The sequence below is a fragment of the Physcomitrium patens genome, chromosome 25, assembly GCF_059467195.1.
Source record: "Physcomitrium patens ecotype Gransden chromosome 25, ASM5946719v1, whole genome shotgun sequence".
NCBI lineage: Eukaryota > Viridiplantae > Streptophyta > Bryopsida > Funariales > Funariaceae > Physcomitrium > Physcomitrium patens.
The window spans coordinates 1,288,208-1,314,666 of record NC_143434.1 but is presented as its reverse complement, the minus strand read 5'-3'; the positions used below and the strand labels follow the sequence as shown (position 1 = coordinate 1,314,666).

Genomic DNA, 26,459 nt, shown 5'->3' with positions numbered 1-26,459 from the left:
GTGCAGACACACCATATCGTGTTATGTATATGTTTATTGAATATTCTTCCTTTCTTCAAGAAGCAGAGGGAACAGCCAGGCACCACTTCCAGAATTTTTGCACGTTGGGAACAAGGGTACACGTGTCCGGACGAGATTGGAAGCTGCCAGAGAGCAAGGCAGTTCCGTGTGGAATCCATGTTAGTGGGTGATCCTGAACCAACAGGGCTCCCATGGGAAGAGTTATGTCACGATGTACTTTACACATCTCGTTGGGCTAGGAAAGGGGAGGAAAGCAGGGTTGGGTGAGATTCATAATGGACAGCTAGGCTTGCCACCTCAACCTGAGTAAGATCCACCTCAGCGTCCGACGTGGCCGATGTGAGGTAAGCACCCACGAAGCGTCAGCCGTGACCTCCTGACGACGCCACGCCCCGCCACGGCACGCAAAGCATGCTTCTCATCAGCATCACCACGGTATTCCATTCAATCCATCGTGAAGGAATTGAACGCTCGCAGCGGGGGCTCATTACAATTCCATTTCGCCGATCCGATTCCAACCGCCTCCGAGAGCAAGAATGCGCGGGACCCACCTCGTTGATTTGATCCCACTCCACTCTGCTGTCGTCTTAATTCCGCTCTCTCGACGCCCCACCCTCGTCTTTGGTTTCGACTCTGCCAAACACGTGAATCCCATCTTTGCTGCACCTTCACTGTTGAGTACTTAGCGAGATCTCTTTTACTTTCCTTCTTTTTTGGTAATTGGCAATTTTATGGGAATTTTTTGTGGCAGTTTCTTGGGATGGGCTGCAGATCTGATGAGTGGTCCCCGGCGTTTTACCGTAGTTGTTGCATGGGTTTTGTGATGGAAGTTGTCGTAATTGGCAGGAGGAACGGGGTCTTTGCAAGTGGGTGGGGGGCAATGCAACCCCATGATGTTAGACGCCTGTCCTTTCCTTTCACATGAATGATTCATGGTCTGTGTGTTAGGGCAGCGTCGGGATCTATGCAGTTGTTACCGCTGGTATACCATTTCTTTAGTGCGGCCGTCTGTAACCATTGCCATTCCATCTGGCTCTCTCTCTCTCTCCCTCCCTCTTTGTTCTACTCGATCATTCGTCAATTGCATGTGCCACGTTTGGTTCGTAGCTCATACTTGTCTTCTTGGAGTAACACTGCTGCGCTTGGGCCCAGATTTCAGCAGGTGCTTTGTGAGTGTCAACGGCTGCTGGGTTGAGCTGTCTCTTTGAATGCTCGCCGTGAAACTGCAAGCACTTCTCCACGTCACAGCTTCGAACACCCAAGAACTGTACGTGAAGTGCGGGTCGCTTTCGTAGCATTTCTTTCGATTTCTGGTTTTTGTTGGTTTTCTGTCGTTTGCTGCACTGTGTTGCTCATATTCACGTGTAATGTACAAGGTTTACAGATATGCATCGCGTGTTGCTTGAATTTCCTGCAATCGAATGAATTGTAAAGTCACTCTGCTCCATGTGAATCACCTGAGTCCGCAAAAATTACAATGCGTAGTTAGAAGAATCATGATCATCGTCAAAGTTGATTGCGTATTATGGATTCCTCATGTTGGACAGAAAGTATTAAAAAAAATTGGGATGCTCTCAAAACTCTGTGTTCTCGTTCAATTCGTTATTTTGATGGTTGAAAGGGGTAGCTGACTAACTTAGATCGGCTTGCCTTTAATTTTCTGGAGAAATGATATTTTCGAAGATATTTACGTAGTGGTCTTCATGAATTGGGTGCGAATCGCTCATTGATTGTTTGTGGAGAGATTTTTAGTCAGATGTTTAAGACCTTACTATTCGTCCGCAGGGTCTGTGTTTGCAATCTCGGTTGAAGGGAATGGCAACGAGGGTGTAATCTGAGAAGTATTGGCTCCGCATTGTGAATGTTAGAATTGAATGACTTATCAGAGATGGTACGCTCTTATGTCATGAAATCGATCGAGATTAAAGATTTTGAAATTATTCCCAACTTTTCTCTCTCAGGCTCTTGGACCTAAAAGCATTTATACTGAATTTGCTTGAAGTTCAGTGAGACTTGTTGCGTGTGGAAGAAAGCTTCACAGTTCGCTCTGAAAAGCTAACATCGGTTGGTAGTTCTTGAGGTGAGAGGTCCTGTCTCCATTCATCCTTCACATTGACCCTCTGGATCCAGGTTTGAGCATTGTTATTCTAGTTGTGGTAATTCACTAATTCAACTATATATCGAAGTAATTTGCCACAGGTAGTCTAGACTGACAGAAGATTTTCCAAAAAACGGCCGTCGAACAGAATCACTTTGCTGTTCACAAGGAATCTAGGTCTATATAGCATGTTGGTTATGTGTTTGCTCAATGATTATGAAGTCGGCGGTGAAGTTTTTTCTGATGCAATTAAGTGCGATGTACGTCCCAATCTGTGCTAAGAAGTGTTTACATCTGCTTGTCCTCAAGACTTTCAAGTTCAATGAAAGGAATGACAGATCAAGAACCGCCACCTCAACGAGGTAATGGTGTTGTAGGTGTGCTCAGAGAGCAAAGTAGCATTTGGGAAAGACGCGCCCCTTTATCACCTCACCATTGTGCCAGACTTTTAAAAAGCGGGGTGAAACGGATACTGGTGCAACCGTGTTCTAAACGAATATACCGAGATGCAATTTATAAAGATGCTGGTTGTGACGTCACAGATGATCTCTCAGCTTGTGGCCTCATCCTTGGAGTTAAACAACCCAAGGTACAAACTTTCTCTGCCCTGTTTAGTACAAGGTAAAATGTTGATCAAACTCCCTTTCAAGAATTTTATTCTTGCATGGGAGTGTTGTAGAAATTGGTATTTTAGTTTCTCTTCATGCTGGTATTAAACGTTGCCGTGGTTGTGATGAAGGCTGAAAGCTTGCTACCGGACAGATCTTATGCGTTCTTCTCTCATACGCACAAAGGACAGCCAGAGAACATGCATTTGCTTGACAAGGTTTCCACCTTCACTTCGCGTTCCTGATTTTCTTCAGATTCAGTTGTCGCCAAAAGACGTAGTTATAGAATTCATGAGGGTCATTGTTCCTGGATGCCTTCTGTAACAGGTGCTGGAGAGGAGAATCTCCTTATTCGACTACGAACTCATCAAGGATAGCAATGTGAGGTCTGTGTATTTTGGACAGTTTGCGGGATACGCTGGCATGATTGATGGCCTTCGTGGCCTTGGCGAATGTAAGGGAAAAGAAATATACTTTAGAACCACATTCAACCTCAAGGTTCATCAAATTACTTGCATCACGTGGTGTTTCATTACTGTACGTTTTCTTGTTTTAGGGGCTAGAAAGCGAGTAACACACATTCATCCGAAGCATTTCGCTTACCATGCTTAGCTTTTCTGCTGACAGGGTTATTGAGCCGAGGTTATTCCACTCCGTTCCTGTCCATTGGCTCGACGTATATGTACACGAGCTTGAGCGTGGCCAAGCAGGCTGTGCTTGCAATTGGAGAGGAGATCAAAACTTCCGGACTTCCTCCAGAGATTTGTCCTCTCATATTTGTTTTCACTGGAGCTGGAAATGGTACATTTACTACCACAGCAGAACTTAATTCTCAGTGCTCGAGCATTTCTGAGATCGTTTCTGAGATCGTTTGAGATCATTCCACTCTGTTCAGACGAGATGTGTTTTTCCAGAACCTCCAGCAAAATTATTCCACCAGAAATCTCCCCTACATTTGATGCGCAACTTTCATCATGTCAACTGCAGATTGAGTTCAAATTTGTCAAGTTGTAAATATAGTTTATTCAACGATTCAGGGTTTCGGGACTCACTTGTAATTTGATGGTTCCTTTCATGATTGCAGTCTCACAAGGAGCTCAGGAGATTTTGAACCTGTTACCCCATGAATTCGTACACCCATCCAAGCTTTCCGAACTCACTGATACTTCACCTTCTAAGGTACGATTTGAAATTCTATTTTCAATCTTTTAGGTATTAAGTGAACTGTTCAATTAATCGCTCTGCAAATGTCACAGTGATTACTTATCGTCGGAATAATTCAAGTAAGGTCGAGGAGGTTCAAGCAATTCCTGTAATCTCTTTCAGCCATCAGTTTACTGATAAGAAATGTGATTGGTGGCGCTGCTGTTTGTTGGAATTGTTGAGGAAGGGAGTTCCGTAGACCATTGCACTGATTCAAGAATTGGGTCCACTTCCAGGTGCCAGTCAGAGGAGTTAACTTCAAAGTCTATGGTTGCGTGGTCGCGTCAGAGCACATGGTGGAACGTAAAATTCCTGGCTCTGGTTGTTTTGACAAGGTTTTGCTTCAGACCTTGTTTTAATTTCAACTTCATGCGTTCATCACCTATCATATAATCCGTCAGACGGAAGGAATGTGCTTTTCGATATTGTTTAGGGAAAAAACCTTTGTTTTTGATTATGTCTAGGGGAAGACGATTATTACATGCTAATTTTTGTCATCAGTAAGTGGGGCGCATTCTTAGGTCCCAGTAGTGGATCAAAGGCAGATGTTCAGGTTCCAAGTTTCGTACACGAATGTCTTCAAACTTATATTTTGAAATGCTCGCAGCACCACTACTACGAACACCCAGAGGAGTACTCGCCAGTGTTCGCAAAGAACATCGCTCCTCACGCTTCTGTTCTTGGTAAGTAGATTTCGCACACTTCTTGGAACGTTGATGACCTGCATTCTAAATCTGTATTGGTTAGACTTGGGGTAACTGCCTTTCAAGTCAACGTGATATAAAGTCCCTCTTATTAGGTAGTAAAGTCATTAAACGCGACGGTTCGATGGGATTGATTTGGGTTAGGTTTTTTTGTTATGCCACCAACTACCGTTTTTCTAGGCCAGCTAATGGATAATTACTACAGATGACAATGCATTATTATCATTATTATCATGACAACTATTTTTATTTTCTTTGGGGGTTACCTAAAAAGTTCGATCCCCATGTATCGCTGAGGATTGCATTCGATTATGCAGTGAATTGCATGTACTGGGAGCAAAGGTTTCCAAGACTCCTCACAATCAAAGAATTGTTGGACCTTCGCAGTAGTGGACGGAGCCGACTGCAGGTCGTAGTTGATATTACCTGTGATAAAGGAGGTTCTATTGAGTGCCTGAAGAAGTACAGTTCAATTCAAAAGCCCTTTTTCAGGTTCGTGAGCCGCTAAGCATGATAAAGTCCGTTTCTATCATGCTGGTACAAAAGCTGAATCAAAATCTTTGGTTCGAGAGTTGGTATGGTATAAAGTCCAGTCACACCCACCTTCGCATATGTCAAATTTGACCTCGCAAATTTTTGTTCTTGTTCCTTTTGCAGGTATAACCCCGAGAATGATAGCACCGAAGATGACATGGACGGGGACGGTATTCTATTCATGGCCGTGGACTGCCTCCCAACAGAACTTCCAAGAGAGGTTTGGCTTCTGTTTATGTTTTAGCATGCGATTTTGGGACAAACTTGTGCGTCATGTGCAGGCCTGACATTGTGATCTACTCTACAGTCCACGAAGCATTTTGGAAATGCGTTGTTTCCATTTTTGGTCAACCTCGCAAACGCAAAAACGTTGGCTGAAATTCATGTTCCGGTGCGCGATGCCTGTATTGCTCACGAAGGCAGCCTTACGGAGATGTACAAGTATATCCAGAAATTGCGCGAGGCCAATGCCAGGTATGTCTTCCACGCTCTGCTATGTTGACTTTATCCATCGACCTTTAGGCACGCATTAATGTTTTTATCATAATCTTAAAGAGAGTATACTGTAGGTGTAACTCTTAAGTATAGAAGTGAGCGTGTTAGTTGTGTCAAGGGCAGCTTCGTCCGAGTCTGAATCCAGAGGAATTGGCCCTATTCACTTTCTAGGGCCATTTTGGCCAAAGCCTGCTTGGCTCCGTCTTAACACAGATAGGCCAAAGAGATGAAAAAAACGCAAAGTTAAGTTCGAAAAAAATATAAAGACTGTTTTTGCTATCTATTTAGGCGCGCGGTATAACAGCCCAAGCAACCAAACTTAACATAAACGTAATTACCGGATCAAGGAATGACCTAAGATTAAATTTATTGCTGTACCAACATTTTTGCGACATAGTGTGGTCTACAAGTATCTGCTTAAACAATGGGAGTTACTGTACTGGGATGGAAATCCAATTGTGTAGAGGCGTCTTGATTATAGTTATGTTTCATTGCAGCAAAACGCCACTGCTTCAGGAGAGGGAGGGCATGAGTAATAGTCCGATTTCCACGATTGTAAGCTCTACTACTCCATTAAAGTGGCATGCTACTTCAGATGAAAGTTTCAACCTTGTCAAGTCTCAAATATGGTCTCTTGCTGACCCTTCCGATCCTGTACATTTTGTTATGTGTGCTCAATAATGGACTTTTGAAATCTAGTTCAATGAAATCACCTAAGCTGACATGGATTGCTAAGAGGATGCCTGACTTCCTGATGTCGTAGTTCTTAAGTCACGTCCCAAATCATGGACTATTTATTTCTGATTTGAATGTAGGTATGTTCAGATGTGAAGGTGACTTTTCTTAACATTATCTTGCAATATGTAGCACGACTCTTGCATTGTGATTTGTCAACGGTATCAATGTCAACCTTCTGTGCCATTTTAACTTTTGAACTGAGCTCTAAATGGATGTAGGTGTCATTGAGTGGTCACCTTTTCGACCAACATCTTATCAATGAAGCTCTTGATGTGATCTGCGCTGGAGGGGGGCGTTATCGACTAGCAACTTGCAAGCTTGGCCAGTCAGATGACGAAACCTCCTGTGCAGACCTGGAGGTAACCTGCTATTTGATTTCCTCAGACTTTTCGTAACCGCAACAGTTAGTGCGAAACATACTTCACCAATGTCTAGCTGAGAGCATTAATTGGCTTTGACGAAATTTTGGATCACGTGTTACACTTTCAGTCCTCTTTGATGCCTCGTTGAACCATGTCCTGGACTTTTTGGACTTCTTACTTGTGAAGGCATTTGGGTTTCGACCTCGATTTATTTGAAGCCGTTCATGTGCTCATCCCGAATTACAGGATGGAAATCATCATCAGCTTAATGTATTTCGAATGATGTGCACAGGTTACAGCCGGCAGCCAGGATGCACTGAACTGCATCGTTGACAAGCTGGCTGAAATTGCGGTTAAGGGATCAAACATTCGACATAGAGAATTGGAGGGTTCTAGAGATATATCCGAATCAAATGAAAACGGAATTGCTTTAGAGAAAAATTATCAAGTGCTCATTTTGGGAGCCGGTCGCATGTGTGAACCAGCGGTGAGGCACTTAACATCAACCAAACGACGGTTTCGGTTCAGAGAGGCCTCTTATGTGGACAATGGTTTGGTTGATGAGTGTGTTTCGGTGGTGGTGGCTTCTTTATACATTGAAGATGCTCAGAGGGTACGATTCCTAACTTCACCAATCTCTGGCAGATGTTAACTTTTGCAGCACGATAAGCACGAAGTTATGAATGAGTAGTAATCACTGTGGTTCAAATCAGAGCTTGTGGCTCGGAAGCTCACTATAGCATCCATGTTTGTGGGGTCACAGGTGGTTGCAGGTGTTCCTAACGCTTCGGCCATAGAGCTGGATACATCAGATACTCAGAATCTGGGGGATTGTGTTTCCAAGGTAACGCGAGTAGTGCTTGCTCGAGTCTGTTGTCCTCCACAATTTTGGACATGGCAAGTACTTATGGAAGTGATGTATGCTGAAGTGCTTTAGTCATGAAGTTAACTCCGTTTGCTTCAATTTTGTACTGATGTTCTATTCTCAACTGAGATTTTTGGAAAGCTTTTAGCTCTGTTTTTCTTGGGTTGATATGCGTATGCGTGAAGCAGGCAAATGTGGTGATTAGCTTGCTTCCGGCCGATCTTCATCTCCCCGTGGCGACTGCCTGCATCAAGGTAAGTTTCTCAAGTCCTTGTCTATAGTATAATCTCTTTTCACAACTGATTTTAGACGCCTGGGTCAAAAAACAGTCTCCAAGACAGGATATCCTCTTCTTTAGTTCTCACCAATATTATCAGCCCTTAGTGGAAAATAAATCAATTCTTCTGTAGGGTAGTTTTCTGGAAGGTCGTCAGTCTAAATTATGCTAAGACCCTCTACCAATGCAACTGGTTGAACAATATTCCTGAAATTGTAGCATTATCGAACAGTGTTACCATGACACTTTCACTAACTTCTTTGGAAAAGATTCCATGTGTATTTTTGAGAAGTTTGATGTTATTGTACGAACTTTGAGTTAGAAAGTCTGTGTCAACGTATCGAGACAATGATTTTCTATTAGATTCATGGCTACTTTCGTTTTCCTTCCTAAACAACGCAGTTCAAGAAGCATCTAGTGACAGCAAGTTATGTCAGCGAAGCTATGCAAGCCCTGGATAAGATGGCGAAAGAAGCCGACGTGACTCTACTTTGTGAAATGGGCCTGGATCCTGGCATAGGTATTTTGCCCTACTTAATATTTGCTAGATGACTCTTCTGATTGTTATCTCTGAAGAGGTGCGTAGCAAAATTATTATCTTGCCTACCTCTCATGTTTCTATCACAATTCTGCCTCTAATTATGTATTTATGCGCAGATCACTTGATGGCTATGAAGATGATAGATTCGGCACACAAGAGAGGGGGTCGTGTGCAGTCTTTCGTTTCGTACTGCGGAGGTCTTCCGTCTCCAGAAGCTGCAAACAATCCTCTTGGTTATAAGTTCAGGTCTGCAGATCAGCTCATCAAGAATCGTCATCAATTGCAGTGTTATTTCTTCCTAATTGTATTCAAATTTTTGAATGGTTTCGAACACTGCAAGTCTTGATGCATTGAGGTATAGATTCTGTTACATACAATTGCTGTGATTATAAGGACTAAGATCCATTTAATTTCGCGCTTAGTAGTTTGAAATCTTGAACTGTCTATGGCAGTTGGAATCCTGCTGGAGCAATTAAGGCGGGACGCAACCCTGCCGTGTATTTGATGAATGGTCAAAAGATTGAAGTTCCTGGTGAAGCATTTTTGACCTTATCTTGCCTACCCTTGTCCACCGGTATCATCTTTGCAAAATGTCAGATTTCTTTTAGCTTTCTGTGTCACTGAGGTGATTGGTTTATATGCTTCCGTGCAGGGGAAAAGTTGTTTGCTGCAGCCTTGCCAGTACGGTTACGAGACACACCAGCTTTCGCCCTTGAAAGGTTACCAAACAGAGATTCTCTGAAGTATGGTGAGCTGTATGGCATCTCCAAGGAAGCCTCGACCATATTTCGGGCCACCCTTCGGTATCAAGGGTTTAGTAAGGTTATGGATGCGTTAGGCGAGCTGGGGTACTTTGACACGGATCTTCATCCATTGTTGGATCCCGGTGCTTTACCAGTTCCTGACCAACCGACTTATAATGCCATGCTGGATGCCCTCTTGTTGCAAATGTTTCACAAGATGAATGAGCCAGAGAAGCGAATGATGCTCAATGCTGGTGACAGAAACTCGCTTTCACATGCATTGGCGTATCTTCCTTGCTGCAAGAATAACCCCTCTGCTGTCGAGGATGCTGCTGCATGCATTAGGCAAGTTTCATCGTGCGCCTTTAAGGATTATTACCACATTTTGTCTGTCTCTGTTCTTAAACTCTGATTCCACAAGCAACCACAAGATCGTTGTGAAGGGATTCTCGCGTTCACTATGAATTGGGAGTGATAGCAAGAGGATCAGAATTTAAGGTCATGGGCATCTTTTTGAATTTGTTTGCGCGATCATTAATTCATATATTTGTATTAACAGGTGGCTGGGCCTTGATGCGCTGGAGCAAGTACCCAAATCTTGTAAAAGCATATTTGAAGTGCTCTGTAAACGAATGGAGGAGAAGCTCACATATGGGCCTGAGGAAACGGTACTAAACTTTGTTTTGTGATATTTAATATTTTATAGATTTTTGTCTGGACTTTGATTCAGGTTTTTGTCAATAATGTTCAAACACCTGGATGATTGTTACAGGATATGGTGCTTCTGCACCACGAGTTGGACGTGGAATTAAATGGACAGGTGGAGCGGCACACGGCTACATTATTAGCTTTTGGGGAAACTGCAGAAGGATGCAGTCAAAGAAGGCCCGAGTCAGCTATGGCGCGGACTGTAGGTATACCAGCAGCAATTGCAGCTGAGGTACGTTGTATCGGAATAAATGTACTATTATCTGCATTGTTACGCAACTCCGTGTTTCTGTTGATGATGATGCTTCTGAACTTGGGTTCTGAAAGGCTCATGCTTGTGTAGAAGCTTTCACTGTGAATTAATACAGTCTACTGCGTAGTGAAATGATGTAAAAGTTAATTTGAATTGTAATTTGGCAATATTAGAAGAACTGAAGACCGGCTAGAGTGTAAAACTGAGTCGCGTTGAGAGAGGACTTTATAAGGACCTGGAAACAATACTGGTGGTGATAGATTGGAGTTAGACACCGTCAAGAAAATATCATTCATGATAAAACTCGAGTGGTTAGACCTGGCTAATATCTAACGCTAAAGAGCTCTGACTGGATGAGTTCCTTCGAAAAGTCTCTTCAAAGGTGATGACAATTTGAAGTACACTAATCGTAAATGACTCGAATTGTGCATCTTGGGAGCAGTTACTGCTGTTTGGTGAAGTGAAGACTAGAGGTGTTCTCCGTCCACTGACCGCAGAAATTTATGAACCAGGTACAGCTAGGCAGATTTGGTATTTCATCTTGTTTTCTTGTTTACCGTTGATTATGCTTCATATCTGTTTCTAATTGACTGTCTTGTGCAGCTCTGGAGGTTCTGAAGACCATGAAGTTACCATTGGTTGAGCACGTTGAGTTCTTGTAGGTAAAGGAAGCCATAACACTGGCTCTTATTGAAATGAAACGCACAAGCTGGTAGCCAAAGTTTATTGCCAAATATTATGGTGCTTATTCCAAATATGATAGAACCTAGACAAGGTGAGTACACTGCAGCAGATGAATCTGAACGTGATGACAAATCTGGGTATAGGCCTGCTGACTCGAGTGACGCTCGCTAAGACAGATGAAATGTACATAACAGGCTAATTTTTAGTAAAATAGACCAACTATGAAAGGGATGGAGCTGAGACGCCATTGAAAATTGAAGGGAATCTACTTCCGCCAGATGAATGCAAGCTTAAGTTGACTTAGTGCCAGCCAATTCGACTTAAATTTGTTCTGTGGAATGTCTTAAATTGCCCTATCAAAGGGTGCCTGCATTTCACACATGGTACTTTTCTTGATAACCTCTAGCCTCAACCAAGTTAGGAAGGATATGCAACTTGCCTGTAGCCGTTCTATGCACTCACTAATTCTGACATTGAGAATAAATACCGATTTCTTCTGTCCATGCCCACACCAACAGGAATTTCTAGTGTGTGAAAAGGAATAGAGTCCTGTGTAACGGGTAGTCCGCAGGGTCACAGCCGTGAGTCCGTAACACTTCCAGGTTCAACACGAGCATGTTTCTCTTTGATAGTGAAAAAATTGGGAAAGACATTATTGTCGGTCGTTGAGGATAATGTGTTCAAAGAGGATGATTGTTATAACGTCAAAACCATCCCTGGTCGGTGTGGTCCGCAGGAGTGACTGCTAAGGTGTATGTGTAACTGGCTTCATCACATGATTGCACTCTCGCTACTGTTTTTAAGCTCGTTTCACATTCCGTGGGTACAAGAAAGACCGGCGATTTCAATTGAAGGAAGATGTACAATGAGAAGTTTCAACAAATCCTGTAGATAGCCTTCCACGAAGCAGTATTTGTTATTTCTCGCACTAATTGAGAATGCTCAAGTGTGATTCGTCCATATGTCACAAAAAAACCGTAACGTTTTCGCATTTCTTCCAACAAACCCTTTCAGAAAGTATAATCTTAATCACACACGTAGACTGAACCTTCCGAGGTTCAAGCCCAGAGAACACAGAGCTGATTACGCTAGGCGTGTGTATTTGGTGTAGACCAGACATCAGATGTACCTCAAAAAAGGCATCGAAGTAGAAGCGAAGGGATTAGTTTGAGGATTGGGGTGTTGAGTTCCGGCGTTACGAATGTAGCCGTGGTGGAAAGATTGTCTCATGTTGAGCACGGGAGCGTAATTGCAACTAATTGTACTATTGCGAAGATAAACCCTCAGCTTTCTTGAGATGAACTGGAGTAAAACCAGTCAGGATGATTATTAAATCGATAGGTTGTCGTGTAACAGATATTGCAACTGGATTTGTAACATATACATATATATATTACGAACCAGACAACACACCCACGTCATGAGAGTCTGCACCAAACTCAGTGTGGGTTACAGCTACCAAGGCACATAATTTGGCATGCGGATTTTTGCACCAAAATGTATTAAAAACGACACAGAACGATCCATTTTAGATTTGCCTAAATGACCAAACTCACCAGCCGAAAATGGTAAAAATGCACGAAACTGCTGTCTGTCTCATTTCTCAAAATCGTACTGACGAATCATATCCAACGAACTGCATCCCCCAAAAACAAGACAAAAAGAAACCTACATGTTTTCACACATCAGGACTGAGTCGATTTTCGATCCATCAATACAGTCACTATCCACTGCCAGCACTATTTGCCAGGAAATCTACCGATCTACGATCATATCTATATATATATATATATATAAGTGAGTTATGTGAGTTATTTCCAGGCCTCACAACATCTATACAGTCTTACTACAAGGGATGTTGCAAAATTACGATGAACAAAGTTAAGACACAAGAATATCTTCGCAATCCGTAAATAATCGAGTAGTTTGAAAGAAAAACAAAATTCATTTACATTCCAAAGCCTTTGGCAACAATTTCGACAGATTCCGGAGCAGATCACTCCTCCACACGCAACCATGTTACAAGGATTCTATCCTGTTCTGTAGCTCCTGCCTACACTCTAGTGGATCTTCAGGTTCGTCAGCACGTTGTTGTGCACGGGGTCCGCCAAGTGGTCCAGTAGGTTCTGGAACGGGCCCACGCCTGTGAAGATGGCCTGGGTGAAGTACCCCAACACCGCCATCATCGCCAACCGCCCGTTCTTGACCTCCTTCACCTTCAGCTCCTGCAACTCCTTCTCGTTCTTCCCGAATCCCAAGAAGTTGAAGATGGGCCCTCCTGGGTACGCCGGGTTGCCCGATCCTCCCAAAAACTTCTCCAGCCCCAAAAAGTACTGCTTGCCCATCGATCCGGGCTTGTAGTAGTCCTGCGCGCGTCGGTGCTCCGCGAATCCCATCAACGCCATCTCCAGCACGAACAGCGTGTACGGGTCGGCCCAGTAGCTGTAGTTGCCCACGGGCGGGATCACGCCGCTCTGGAACCACGGGATGGCGGTCTCCTGCGGGATCAGCCCGATTCTCCCCAGCACCTCAGGTGCGATGGCACCGGCCGCTCCCAGCATGGCGAACCGCCCGTTGATGATCTCGGCGTATGGGAGCCACTGGGGGTCGATGAAGCCACCGGCACCCTCGGGGTCCATCAGGCCCAACGGATCAAACCCATAGTCGCCGGGCAAGCTGCATCGGAACCCACAGACGAGCACATTAGGGTGCTACTGGACGGTAATCAAGCACGCATGTAAGTTGAACAATCAGCTGGGATGTGCATGGGCTGGAAAATCCCCTGTAGGACACTGAGTGGCAGATTTACTCACGTGCCATCAAGGTAAGACAGGCTTTGCTTGGAGGCAAAGATCAGGCTCCTCTTGCTCCCACCCTGCAACCAGCGGAGATTAAATTACTAAGATACAGGTGCACCACCCAGATCGCAAGTATGCATTTGAGCGTCGAATCGAACAGCAATGAAATCTTGGATGGCTCACATGCACCTCAATTGTACAGCAAACTGATGGGTTAACGCGAAGAGGGACTTACAGTGGGGCTGAGCTGGGCTTTCGTCACGACAGTCTTGGCGGAGGATGAGGCTTTCTTGGACACAACATAGAAGGTTGATGGCAGGTTAGTTCCGAATACTGCACTTCTCTTCCCCTCCTGCGCAGGTGCATTCCGTATACGTCATTAATTTCAGTCTACCCCAAGGGAGTCGCCTCCAAACTTTTAAGAAGTTCCTCAACCTGAAACTCAGTGATGTGGATCAACTGCTTGCCACTATCTCAACTATGAGGTCAGAGGTTGTGGTCAACTCAGAAGGTTGTGGTCAATTTGCACAACCACCGCAGATGTGAACAAGTGAGGAAAACGAGTCTACGGACTCGATGTTATCAAGAAAGAATTTCTTTATCATGCAGTGGCTGTTCGACATCACATCTCGGCAACTGATCTCTACGCTGGTATGGTATAGTGTGAAGTAGTGCGCAGGAGATCGTCACCAGAATCGCTTGTAATAATATCTTAACCCCAGCATTCAGGGAGGGGGGCTATCGCATCTATAGACCTGAAGAATCATGAATTGAAGCGGCGAGACAGCATTGAATCGGAGTGGTAAATTGAAAACCCTCACATGCTACAAAGAGTCAAATTACAGGCCGTGTGGAGGCGGGGTTGCGCATTGACCACCGCATCCAAGAATTCAGGTTCTTCTTTCAACCACTCACTCAACTCCACAAATTTGAGCACTATAACTTATGAAAAAATGATTGTAAGCTTGATGAACTACACAAGAGACATCGCATTCAACGCCGAAGCCATCAAACGACAGGGCTAAGCAGCGAATTCCACCTTGGTTCCAGTCACGGTTTACGCAAGCCATACATCAGTTCATACGCGTTTCTAGATCGGCACCTCGCAAACGTATCTGTATAGAAAAAGACATGATTCGGCTATTGTGGCAGTCCTTCAGAATACAGCAAACTTACAAAAGCGCTGGGGGAAACTTTCGCAGCGAAGGAGGACACAGCGCATCCTGCAGCCACCCTAGTCGCCATCGCTGAGCACACTTGAACTCCTGCTACCCTCGATTCGATACACGATAATGGGCTCAAAAACACTCCGATCGAGGGAAAAGACAAATGGGTCAGATTGAAGGTTCGCATGTGAGCGGAAGGCAGCACCAGTTGGAGATGTGCCAGTGCAGCCTGGGCAGGCAGAAGAGTAGTCACAACCACACAAATGCCCGAGTTTGGATATTGTAAGATGCTCGTCCAATCCCTGGCCTCGACACGGATCTCAACCCGTTGTGTGGGTCCGTGCTCGGCAATCGACACCAGATTCGACGAAGCGCACAGCTCGTCTCCCGGTTCTCAACCCCCATTCATCATGAACATCGTCACATGCGGGACAAGAGTTTCTTTCTGTGAACAAAATTATTAAAATTTTCTTTAAAAAATACAATATGATTCTATATATATATATATATAGACATATCAATATCATGATAAAAAAAAAGTTTAAAATAAAATATTAAAATATATATATATATATATATATATATAGATGTATATAGATTGGGTATTGCTAATGCCATCAAAATCTATCACCCACTTGACATATTTATTTAGTTTTTTTAATCCCAATCATAAACTTGTAAGTAAATTATAAAATGCAAGTACTATTCAATGGAAAAAATTTGATTGCATTTTTTCTATTTTTAATTAGATAAACATATTGAGTAGGTGGTAGATTGTGGTGGCAATAGCAAAAATTGTAGAGGCATTAGTGATATCTAACATATATATATATATATATATATATATTTATACATATACACTAGGAATTAAGGGCTGGATATCCAAACAAAGAAGTTACAAGAATGTCAAATAGTGAAAACAAAGTTAAATTATTGATTTTATATATGAATAATATACTAAGGCGGTGTTTTTAAATATCAAATATAAGCATATAAAATAAATAAAGAAATCAATGAAATTTAAGGCAATAAAGATTCTTCTATATAATAGGATTCTAAAATACAAGACATGTATTTTAACAAGATAACAAGAACTATTTCAACAATGCAAATCTACATACTATAATATCTTGGCAACAACATATATCCATAAATAACAATTGACATACAATAGACACATTACAAAATTTAATAACTAAACCTTAAATAATAGCTAAAGAAGTCAATAATTTAAAAGAAATAAGCATAGATTATAACAAATCTCTAACATTAAAAAAAATAAAAAAAAATAAATAATAATAAATAAATAAAATAACAACAACAACAACAACAACAATAATAACAATCAAATTATTTATAAACAAGATGTAACAAAATGATGTTATTTTATATGCAACATATTCTAAACATGAATTTTTTGTTATAAATTTTCAAATGTGTGAACTTGTTGAGTGTAGTATCAAATGTCTATTTAGAAGACCTATAATATCATTTAACAAATATAAGTAAAATGATTTTACGAAATAAAATTTTAAAGTATTAAGAATTAGTGACATATTTGATATTTTTAGATTAGAACGTGAGAAAATTATATAATACAATATATATAAAAATAACAAAATAAGAACAAACAAATAAAATATCTCGTGAAATTTGTATCTAATGCAAGTGTAGCAAAAAAAGAATTCTCATAAAGAATTATTTTAAAACAAGAAATATTATAAAGTTACAATATTTTGATGTTTTAAACTACTTATAGATAATCTTTTAAGAAGATTTAGAGATTTTGTTACATTAGTTAGTTACTTTGTAAAAAGAATTTGATGCAATTTCTAAATTACTTATATAGATACTTTTAAAAAATATTGTGCATTTCATAAACAAGCTAAATGATCTAAAAGGAAAAAGAAATAACAATCTTCTGCAGTAAAAAATAAATAATAAAATTAAAAATCTTTAAAAAGTATTAAAAATAATAAATTTATTTGTGTCAATGTTTTTAATAACATTCTCTACCCAAAAACAAAGTTGTTAAACAATAAAATAAAATTCTATTTGATATATTAAAGAACACACTTATAAAAGTAGATGTTTTTACTTTCTTATACAAAAAAGTTAAACAAGTGATTAGAAATCTACATACTTTTTAACTAAGAAACAAAAATCTAGACAATAATTCAAACAAAAAATTACAAGAAAAAGAATTTTAGCCATATATATATATATATATATATATAATTTTTATAAAAAAACTAATATAATAAGAATAAAATAAAGAAAAAAAATATTATATAAAACTAGCCATCATTTATAAGATTTTGAATAATCATTTCTTGATTTGATTGTGGATAAATACCACCTAACAAATTATCATCTACAACAAGTCTTATTTTTATAGAAGACTTCTTTCTTTCTTTCTTTTATTTTTTTTTAATTTGATAAATCTTGTAAAACTTAGAAGAATGTTTATATAATAAAGAGGCTTTGTGGAATGATAAAGGTGGATCTCTATGTTCAATATGTTCTTAATCAAATTTTGCATATGATATTTCTAAGCATTTCATCTCTTGAATTAATTTGACTTTTCAAATAGTGTTCAAATGTTTTGAGGTATCATATCTTTTGTTTGGCTACCCTTTTAGACAATAATCATCACCCTTGAATTATAGACTTCCAAATTAATTAAACTACATAATATTGTTTAGATCTATTCTATTTTTATTCATTTGGATGAACATTAATTTCAAATATTTATCTTTCCATTATCTAGTTTGGAGATTGATTCTTGGTGATCTTATTTGAATGCACACTCATATTAAATAATCAAACTAACAATAAAAACCAATATTTACATAAAAACATACATAATTTATTTTTGATATTTATTAATATTGCTTTCAAATATTAAACCAAGCAATGTTCCGGATATAGCCTTTAAGTGTCAAATATATATATATATATATATACATAAATACAAATATATATATATATATAAATACAAATATATATATATATATATATATGTACATAAATACAAATATATATATATATATATATGTACATAAATAAAAAAAAAATATATATATATATATATATACATAAATACAAATATATATATATATATATATATATACATAAATACATGGGAATGTTAAATAGATCCATGCTTTTACTAAATAGACCCACCCTTGTTGAAAAATATGGTAATCATGATAAATGTGGTTAATTTTCATTGGTTGCCTATCCAATAATAAAGAAATGAAATTAGGATAGATGGGTTGATTTAGTTAAAACTTGGGTGTATTCAACATTCCCATACACCGAAGAAGGGATCATCGACAGCCCTACCGCAGTGGGATTGAACCCCGTCTCAATGGCTGCGGAGCAAAGCGGCTCGGTTTTCTTATCCAGAGCTGCTGCAGGTGCCAATGGAGGCCCGAGGACCAGATAGGATAGCGGATAGGATGCCACCCCCTCCTGTCGCATGCGCTCCCTCTCGCGAAATACAACCGAGAATTTCTCTCCTGTCGGAAGCCATCCACCCCTTCTCGCTGTGTGCTTTTGTGGGTTTCATGCTCAGTCCGAGGTGCTTCGCCATCGTCTCTTCCCTTCTCTTCAATTCCACGGATCCAAGTCGCTCATCTTGCCACATTCTTCCCACCTGTCACTAGCTTCTTGCTACGCCGACACGCCCGCGTGCTTGACTTCCCCGCGATCTCGACAATGGCAGCCGCTGTTGCCACTAGCAGCGCTGTTTCTGCCTTCGCTGCCAAAGTGACTTCGTCTTCCCTTGTAAGCACGCGTTTGACAAACCTGATATCACTTTGGGGTATTTTGTTCCTTTGCTCGGTCTACTCTCACTGAATGATCTGGTCACTCTTTGTGTATCGTGGGGGTGGTACTACTGTACCGGTCGCATTGCCGGCGATGATCATTAGAAGACGCCTTTGCAGATGCTTGACTGTAGTTAGAATCCGGTCAAACTGTAACCATGGTGTATCCATGGAGTCTTCACTTAGGGAATTCTCCAAGTGCATGAGTGCGAGACCCTCAGGAATTTACATAACGCCAAAGACCTTAGTCAACGGAAAATGAATCTGTGAAGGGACACGACGCTTTGAGTGTATCGTCTCACAACTTTGCCGTGTTCAATCCCTTCGTCGGAATTACGAATGAACTCAAATATTTCTTGTACTTCATGAAATGTTTTGCACTTACCGGTGGACACACTGTTGGGCGCACTGTTGGGCGCACTGCTGGGCACAAGGTTGCAATTCCATTGCTGGGTGCTAACTGCTCAATGTATCCCTTTCAGGAGGGAAAGAGGAGCTCTGTATTCGGCGCCAATTTGCCATGCACTGTCGACCTTGTGTCTCAGAACTGTTCATCATCCACCAGGACTGTCATCACCAAGGCTCAGCTTAGTCCCACTGTAATTCTTCTCTCACCCTTAAACCTGCATAGCTGTGCCTGACCATGCTGTGCAATCTAACTAGGTCATGACAATCCTTCAAGCTGGTACAGCTGCACTTGATTGTTATTTCTTACCATCACATCTATTCGCTGGTTGCAGGGTGGGAGCAAGAGGAGCCTGATCTTTGCCTCCAAGCAAAGCCTGTCTTACCTTGATGGCACGTGAGTAAATCTGCCACTCAGTGCCCTACAGGGGATTTTCCAGCCCATGCACATCCCAGCTGATTGTTCAACTTACATGCGTGCTTGATTACCGTCCAGTAGCACCCTAATGTGCTCGTCTGTGGGTTCCGATGCAGCTTGCCCGGCGACTATGGGTTTGATCCGTTGGGCCTGATGGACCCCGAGGGTGCCGGTGGCTTCATCGACCCCCAGTGGCTCCCATACGCCGAGATCATCAACGGGCGGTTCGCCATGCTGGGAGCGGCCGGTGCCATCGCACCTGAGGTGCTGGGGAGAATCGGGCTGATCCCGCAGGAGACCGCCATCCCGTGGTTCCAGAGCGGCGTGATCCCGCCCGTGGGCAACTACAGCTACTGGGCCGACCCGTACACGCTGTTCGTGCTGGAGATGGCGTTGATGGGATTCGCGGAGCACCGACGCGCGCAGGACTACTACAAGCCCGGATCGATGGGCAAGCAGTACTTTTTGGGGCTGGAGAAGTTTTTGGGAGGATCGGGCAACCCGGCGTACCCAGGAGGGCCCATCTTCAACTTCTTGGGATTCGGGAAGAACGAGAAGGAGTTGCAGGAGCTGAAGGTGAAGGAGGTCAAGAACGGGCGGTTGGCGATGATGGCGGTGTTGGGGTACTTCACCCAGGCCATCTTCACAGGCGTGGGCCCGTTCCAGAACCTACTGGACCACTTGGCGGACCCCGTGCACAACAACGTGCTGACGAACCTGAAGATCCACTAGAGTGTAGGCAGGAGCTACAGAACAGGATAGAATCCTTGTAACATGGTTGCGTGTGGAGGAGTGATCTGCTCCGGAATCTGTCGAAATTGTTGCCAAAGGCTTAGGAATGTAAATGAATTTTGTTTTTCTTTCAAGCTACGCTCAATTACGGACTACCACCGTGCTGATTACTTCTGTCTCATACCTGCATTATCCAATGCGCCAACGTTGACTATATCCGTATTGCAGCCAATTTTCAGTCATTCCCTCCTCTGTGTTCTTACTCAACACACAGTATTCCATATGAATGACTTCTGATAACAATGTGCCTTCTGCAATCAAGTTTCGTACACCCTAAATACGACTACGATGAAGAATCCTTTATGCTACGCGTGCACATGTAAAAGAGTGGTTATTGAAGGAACATGTAGGTGTACATCTGATAATGCAAAGTAACAAAAACTCTCATGGCGAGCCATATCGCCCGTTCTGCAACAACGAATCTGATGAAGATCTTGAAAATGAAAGTTTGAGTGGAAAGGAGATCACTGACGCGTGTTGCAATGAAACTCAGAAACCACAAATGCTATTGCTACAGTTACGCTTTCACATGTTCCTCGAGTACGCTTTTGTTCAATCCTTGATCGCAATTTTGCAGCTATTTGTAGTTGGAACTTGGGTGTATTTGTAGTTGGATCTGTACAGGTATGGCCCCAATCAAATAAGTGATTTGGATTAAGAGTTGTAGTTGGGTAGTTGGAGATTTTACAAAATATCATATGTTTGTGAGTAAACTAGATAGAGTTACATCCTTATCCTAATTGTACATAACATCCTAATTGTAGCTCCTAACGTCCCTATTAATCATTACTCCGGTCCCGAAGAACAACACGAACAGGACCAGAGTCCTATCACGTTATTCCATACTAATGTATTCAGACATAGGCTTGCTTTGAGCACTATAATTTTTTCAAAGTAACATCGCCGACTCCGCGTCCCGATTAATTAAAACCAGGAGTGCGTCCCCGGCAAGAAGGCCGAGTGGACCAGTGCACACCCACAAGGGGCGGACCGCTCCCCCCGACCCAAGATCCAACTACGAGCTTTTTAACTGCAACAACTTAAATATACGCTATTGGAGCTGGAATCACCTAATATACGCTAATTGTACATAACACATGTTAGTAGCAAAATATGTAAGGAAGTTGTAGGCCAATATAGAATGTGTGTGTTTGAAAATGATCGGAGGTTATATTAGTTAGAGGTTCCATCCAACATTCAATAAATAAAGAATCTGTTTACAATATTGTAGCTATTACAAACATCTAGCTTATCAATTTGTACAAAAAAGCACTTAAAAAAACATTACCAACTTATTTTTTTGTAGAACTTTTGAGGTTTGCACTTACAAAATTATCTTCCTTGTTTTTGAAATTAATTAATATTGGCATTATTAAGCAACAAATATATTATTTAGAAAAATTTATATTAATTGTATGATTTGTAAGAAATAGTCCTTTAAATTTAGTAATTTAGAAATAATTCTCCAACCTAAAAACAAAGTAGATTATTTTCTAAAAATAATATGAATACTAGATATGAGATATATTTTATTAGAAAAAAATTTCTAATCATAATATAAATACTTTGACTTTTTAATTTTTATAATTCTAATTTTGAAATGTATAAAAATAGACTTTATATTTTAATTCATATAATTCAAGTCCTTTACAAATTTAAGTTAGGATTATAATTTAAATAATATTTTGCAAGTTAATTAATAAATTTAAGACAATGAGTATTGTCTTAGCTAAATAACTTAGAATATTATTAGAAAAATATAAAATAATAAAGTCAATTTAGATATCTTATTTTTTACTATCACAAATTTTAAAAAATAATAAAAATCTTCATATAGAGTATTGAATTCTATAGAAAAAAAAAAAAAAAAAAAAAAAAACCTTAAAAGACTACAATCACTTTTTAATTGAATATAGATATTTCCTTGATACAAATCATAGCACAAAAATTATAATACTGAAAAAAATTAAAAATCTAAAAAAGATACTTAGTACAACAATAATACAATTTTATAACTTATAAATTCAACATCTTTAGATCTATATTTTTATAACATAGATAGATTTGTGGTTGTTTGTAATAAAAATAATAATTGAAATAAAGAATAGATATTCATCATGATATAATAGTAGCTCTCTAAATTAAAGTATATATTATAAACTCAATGATTATTCTGAAAATTAGATTTAAAAATAGGTGAGATTGATTCTAAATAACTTCTTCATAATAGATATTATACAAATTTAATATAATAAAAAAACTCAATTTATCATATAATTATTATTTTAAGATAAATCTAAAAAAAGAAAAATCAAAAACTATTATTATAATATATTTAATCAAAGTATCTCATGGATTAATACTTAAGAATTTTATTTATTTCATGTGCAAGTTGTAATGGTGTCTAAGATAAGAAGAAGAAGAATATAAATAAATAATTGAAATATTTCTTAAAGAAAGATAGAAAAAATAAATATAAGTAAATTTCTATATTCAAGAAGATATTTGAATGACTTTTGTCAAAAGATAAGAAAACTAGAAACTCCTAAAATTAGAATAGAAGAAAGAAAAGAATTAATAAGAGTGAAAAAAGGCCTCACTCTTGTTTTTATATATATTATCTAACTAGGAGCTACCTGACAATATTGTCATGATGTAATACGGCTAATGAATGGAAGAAAGAAGAAAACATTATATTATAGAATATTTTATTTTAAAATATTATAAAAAATTATCTAAGAAATACAGATAATAGTAAAAAAGATACTAAAATTAAAAAGTCCTAATGCTATCTTTTTACAAAATAGGCTTCTATTTATTTTGTAGGGCCATAAAAAGGCACAACAAAGTAGATTGGAAAATTAAATGATATACACTAGTATAGGAGAGAATTAAAAGTAGTTTTTAGCAAAATTTACCTCAAGAAGCTTAGAATTGATACTTAGAGAGGATCAGTTGTCAATCAAGATCAAAATCAGATCCCAAGGCACAAAACCATGTATCTATTATGACTTTGGGGTTCTTGGGTAGATCAAAGAGTAGGATTTGAGAATTTCAATGGAAAAGAGAACAAAGAAAAGCTATGGAAAAATTAAAAGAACTTCTTTTTTCACCTCCAATTTTGAAGAAAGTAAATTATGAATGTGGAAGGTCAATGATATTAACAGTTGATGCAAGTCAAATTGGAATAGATTGGACAGTTAGACAAGATGATGAATAAGAGAATAGATATGTAGTAAGGTTTGAAACAAAGGTTTTTAATGCTAGATAGAGGGTGTATGCACAAATCAAAAGAAAATTATAGAGTATAGTAATAGTTATGAAAAATAAAAATATATATATTTAATTAATAAATCAATAGTTATAAAAATAGATTATTTATCTTTATTAGGCATGATAAGAAGTTATTTAACTCGTGATATTACTATATTAAGATAGATAGCATATATCAAATGTATGAATCTAAAATTTAAATACATTACAAAGAAAAAAAATTCAATTGTAGATATGTTATTAAGAACAAGGTATTACAATAAAGAAGATATGGTTGATTTGGAAGATGATGTGGATACAAATTTTTACATTAATACATTATCAAAGAAAAAGGATGTATGTTTGATTATACCATTGGAAAAATTTCAAGAGATTTATATGAAGGAGAATAAAAAGCTATTGAAAAGTATATTAAAGCGATAAGAGGATTGAACAGATTAAGAATTTAAGAAAATTCATTGTTGTATGGTATGATTTTCTATCTTAGAATATACCAAATACCTTGTTGTAGAGAATTTAGCTTTAACTTATTGAACAAGTTCCAATAAATGATGTATTCTTATTATATAAGCCAAATAAATATAATAATATCAAAAGATATTCTATTGATAAAATACTTTTATATTTAAGAAGCTTTATACATAAGGCTTTTTAAAGTATTTAAAAATATTGTAACATCCTTTGCTATCCCAAATAATAACTAACTAATTGTTGGTGCGTTTGATTTTTCATAAGCTCAAAGAAAATCCATAATCTTCTTACAAAAATCTATCTTTATATCATAATTTTTTCATACCTCCACATCTCTATCTTTAACATATATATAAAGTCTTAACTTCCAAAAATCCCTTTAATTTTCATAAAATACTCAAATTGTTGCAAAATCCTTTCAAAATATTTTTCTAAGGCAAAAGATTTTTTTTCTCCAAACTTTAGAAATTCATATTTCTTGATTTAATCTTTCAATTTTTTTCAAGTTTCTAAATGATATAGACTTTATCTTTAAGTTTTATCACAAAAATATTAATTGTAAATCTACTATGGATTGTTTGGCATCTTAGAAATACTAATAGGTCCTTTAAATTCTAATTTATAAGCATTTAAATATATATATTTTTTTATATCTCAAAAATCCTGATCAAAATGCCAAAAAATTTATATATAAAGTTTAGTAACATGATAACATACATTTTTTAAAAAAAATTAGCTAAAATCTTGTCAAATTTTTGAAGATATAGCTCAAAACACAACCACTAGTAAATCGGATCACTTATTGCCTTTAGATTGCAAGTACTAACTTCAACTTCCTATAATTCCTTCATCTTAGCTTAAAATCATCAAGAAATATGCAAAAAGTGTAATTGAAGAAGTGATTTCTTCAATTCTAATTGTTGATTGTTTATCACTATTCATACACGTGCATTATATCCAAAAGAGTGACAATAGATATAAAACCAACTCCTTAACTTTGAGCGCCTATATCTCTTTTATAAATACTTTTAAATCACTCAAAATTTACACAAAAACCATAGCCAAAAACCTATTTTTTTTTATTTTTAATCTTAGCCTCTCAAGTTCAAATCCTTACAAAAGAGTAATCCTAATCCCTAATAAGGCCTTAAGCAGCTTCTTTGAAGCCCATTGGGCATGCCTTTCAGCCAATAGCAATAGAGATTTTTATCATCTATCTCCATTCATCTATATAGATGCCTTAACTATTCTTTTTGCTACCAAAATCCCTCTCCAAATCTTTTTTGTATAAGATTTATATAATATATGTCCAAAACACCAAATGAAAGAAACAAAATAAGATTTCAAGGATCACCAATGTCAAATAAAGGTGGCTCTAAATATATAAAACTATTATCAATATAAAATTAACTTTAATAATAGTCCTTTTAAACTAATTACTTCAAAATAATAATTTAATTGTATTTTTTGACTAACTAAAATCTAATAATGTGGCTCTTATCACATTATATAATAAATTATATATTAAATATTTATATGTATTATTTTCACATAGTAGCTGAATCATAATATGACATTGTAAGAAAGTCGATGGATATTTTTTTTACATGATGGATATTTATGGAAGCATCCAAAGAATAGAAGAAAACTACTATCACAGATTATATGTAGTTTAGAAGTTCAACAAAAGATTATTAAGGAATTTCATGAAAGTTTATGGATTGGGCATTGAGGTATTTGGACAACATTTACTAAGTTGAAAGAAAAATATTGATAGAAGAGAATATACAAAGACGTAGAAAATTTTGTAGGATCTTGTAAAACTTGCCAAATATATTAAAAAACTTGGCATCAAAATGGATTACATCCAATATATCTTTTAACTTTACATTATAAGTAAATGGTAGATTTAGTGGCAATGCCTATAAAACTTGAAAAAATGAAATATTTGGTACTTGTTACGAAAATTTGATAGTACAGAAATGAAGATATAAGCAAGTGAATTCAGTTATTTAAATAAAAAGATGAAGACATTTGTTTTAATGAAGAACAAAATCTATTACAAGACATTGAGATTGGAGTGGACGAGAAAATTAAAAATAAAAAATTTAACTAAAATGAAGAACATTCTATATCAATATAATGAAGAAAATTTGGCACATGTTAAAAGATGTACAAGTTTAAGGAAGATAGATGTTGTGATGTAATATGGCTAATGAGTAAAAAAAAGAAGAAAAAATTATGTTATAGAAAATCTTATTTTAAAATATTATAGCAAATTATCTTAAAAATATAAATAATAGTCAAAAAGATAATAAAATTAAAAGATGCTATGTTGTTTTTTTTACAAAATAGCCTTCTATTTACTTTGTAGAGCCGTAAATAAGGCAAACAAAGTAGATTGGAAAATTAAATGATATAGGCATGTATAAGAAGGAATTAAGAGTAGATATTAGCAAAATTTATCTC

The 26,459-nt window shown here is 38.2% G+C and overlaps 3 protein-coding genes across 12 annotated transcripts; 2 read left to right on the top strand and 1 right to left on the bottom strand.

Moving 5' to 3' along the window:
* The first annotated feature begins 615 nt into the window (after positions 1 to 615).
* LOC112278437 (alpha-aminoadipic semialdehyde synthase) lies at positions 616 to 11,335 on the top strand. 10 transcript variants are annotated; one of them, XM_073531933.2, is made up of 26 exons: positions 1,174 to 1,288; positions 1,807 to 1,912; positions 2,029 to 2,101; positions 2,429 to 2,708; positions 2,859 to 2,945; positions 3,055 to 3,181; positions 3,355 to 3,528; positions 3,812 to 3,906; positions 4,167 to 4,265; positions 4,538 to 4,613; positions 4,952 to 5,126; positions 5,292 to 5,388; positions 5,476 to 5,642; positions 6,161 to 6,218; positions 6,620 to 6,760; positions 7,056 to 7,376; positions 7,527 to 7,607; positions 7,817 to 7,882; positions 8,308 to 8,425; positions 8,563 to 8,692; positions 8,899 to 8,978; positions 9,099 to 9,534; positions 9,749 to 9,857; positions 9,962 to 10,129; positions 10,593 to 10,662; positions 10,754 to 11,335. In XM_073531933.2, the coding sequence occupies exons 4-26, from the start codon at positions 2,442 to 2,444 to the stop codon at positions 10,810 to 10,812; spliced, it is 3,201 nt and encodes a 1,066-aa protein (XP_073388034.1). In that variant the 5' UTR covers positions 1,174 to 1,288; positions 1,807 to 1,912; positions 2,029 to 2,101; positions 2,429 to 2,441; the 3' UTR covers positions 10,813 to 11,335. The 10 variants fall into 10 exon arrangements, with proteins under 10 accessions (XP_090103762.1, XP_073388034.1, XP_090103764.1 ...); XM_073531931.2 differs by having other exon boundaries at positions 1,181 to 1,288; positions 2,024 to 2,101; XM_090247639.1 differs by having other exon boundaries at positions 1,184 to 1,288; positions 2,024 to 2,101; positions 2,497 to 2,708.
* A 1,421-nt stretch (positions 11,336 to 12,756) lies between these two features.
* On the bottom strand, positions 12,757 to 18,336 carry LOC112278439 (chlorophyll a-b binding protein 8, chloroplastic). The gene is made up of 5 exons (XM_024511943.3): positions 18,243 to 18,336; positions 14,809 to 15,191; positions 13,868 to 13,984; positions 13,648 to 13,709; positions 12,757 to 13,510 (listed from the first exon to the last, which is right to left on the bottom strand). The coding sequence occupies exons 1-5, from the start codon at positions 18,334 to 18,336 to the stop codon at positions 12,895 to 12,897; spliced, it is 1,272 nt and encodes a 423-aa protein (XP_024367711.2). The 3' UTR covers positions 12,757 to 12,894.
* Positions 18,337 to 18,346: 10 nt separating this feature from the next.
* LOC112278430 (chlorophyll a-b binding protein 8, chloroplastic) lies at positions 18,347 to 20,320 on the top strand. The gene is made up of 4 exons (XM_024511913.3): positions 18,347 to 18,590; positions 19,114 to 19,230; positions 19,372 to 19,433; positions 19,571 to 20,320. The coding sequence occupies exons 1-4, from the start codon at positions 18,522 to 18,524 to the stop codon at positions 20,184 to 20,186; spliced, it is 864 nt and encodes a 287-aa protein (XP_024367681.1). The 5' UTR covers positions 18,347 to 18,521; the 3' UTR covers positions 20,187 to 20,320.
* The last annotated feature ends 6,139 nt before the right edge of the window (positions 20,321 to 26,459 follow it).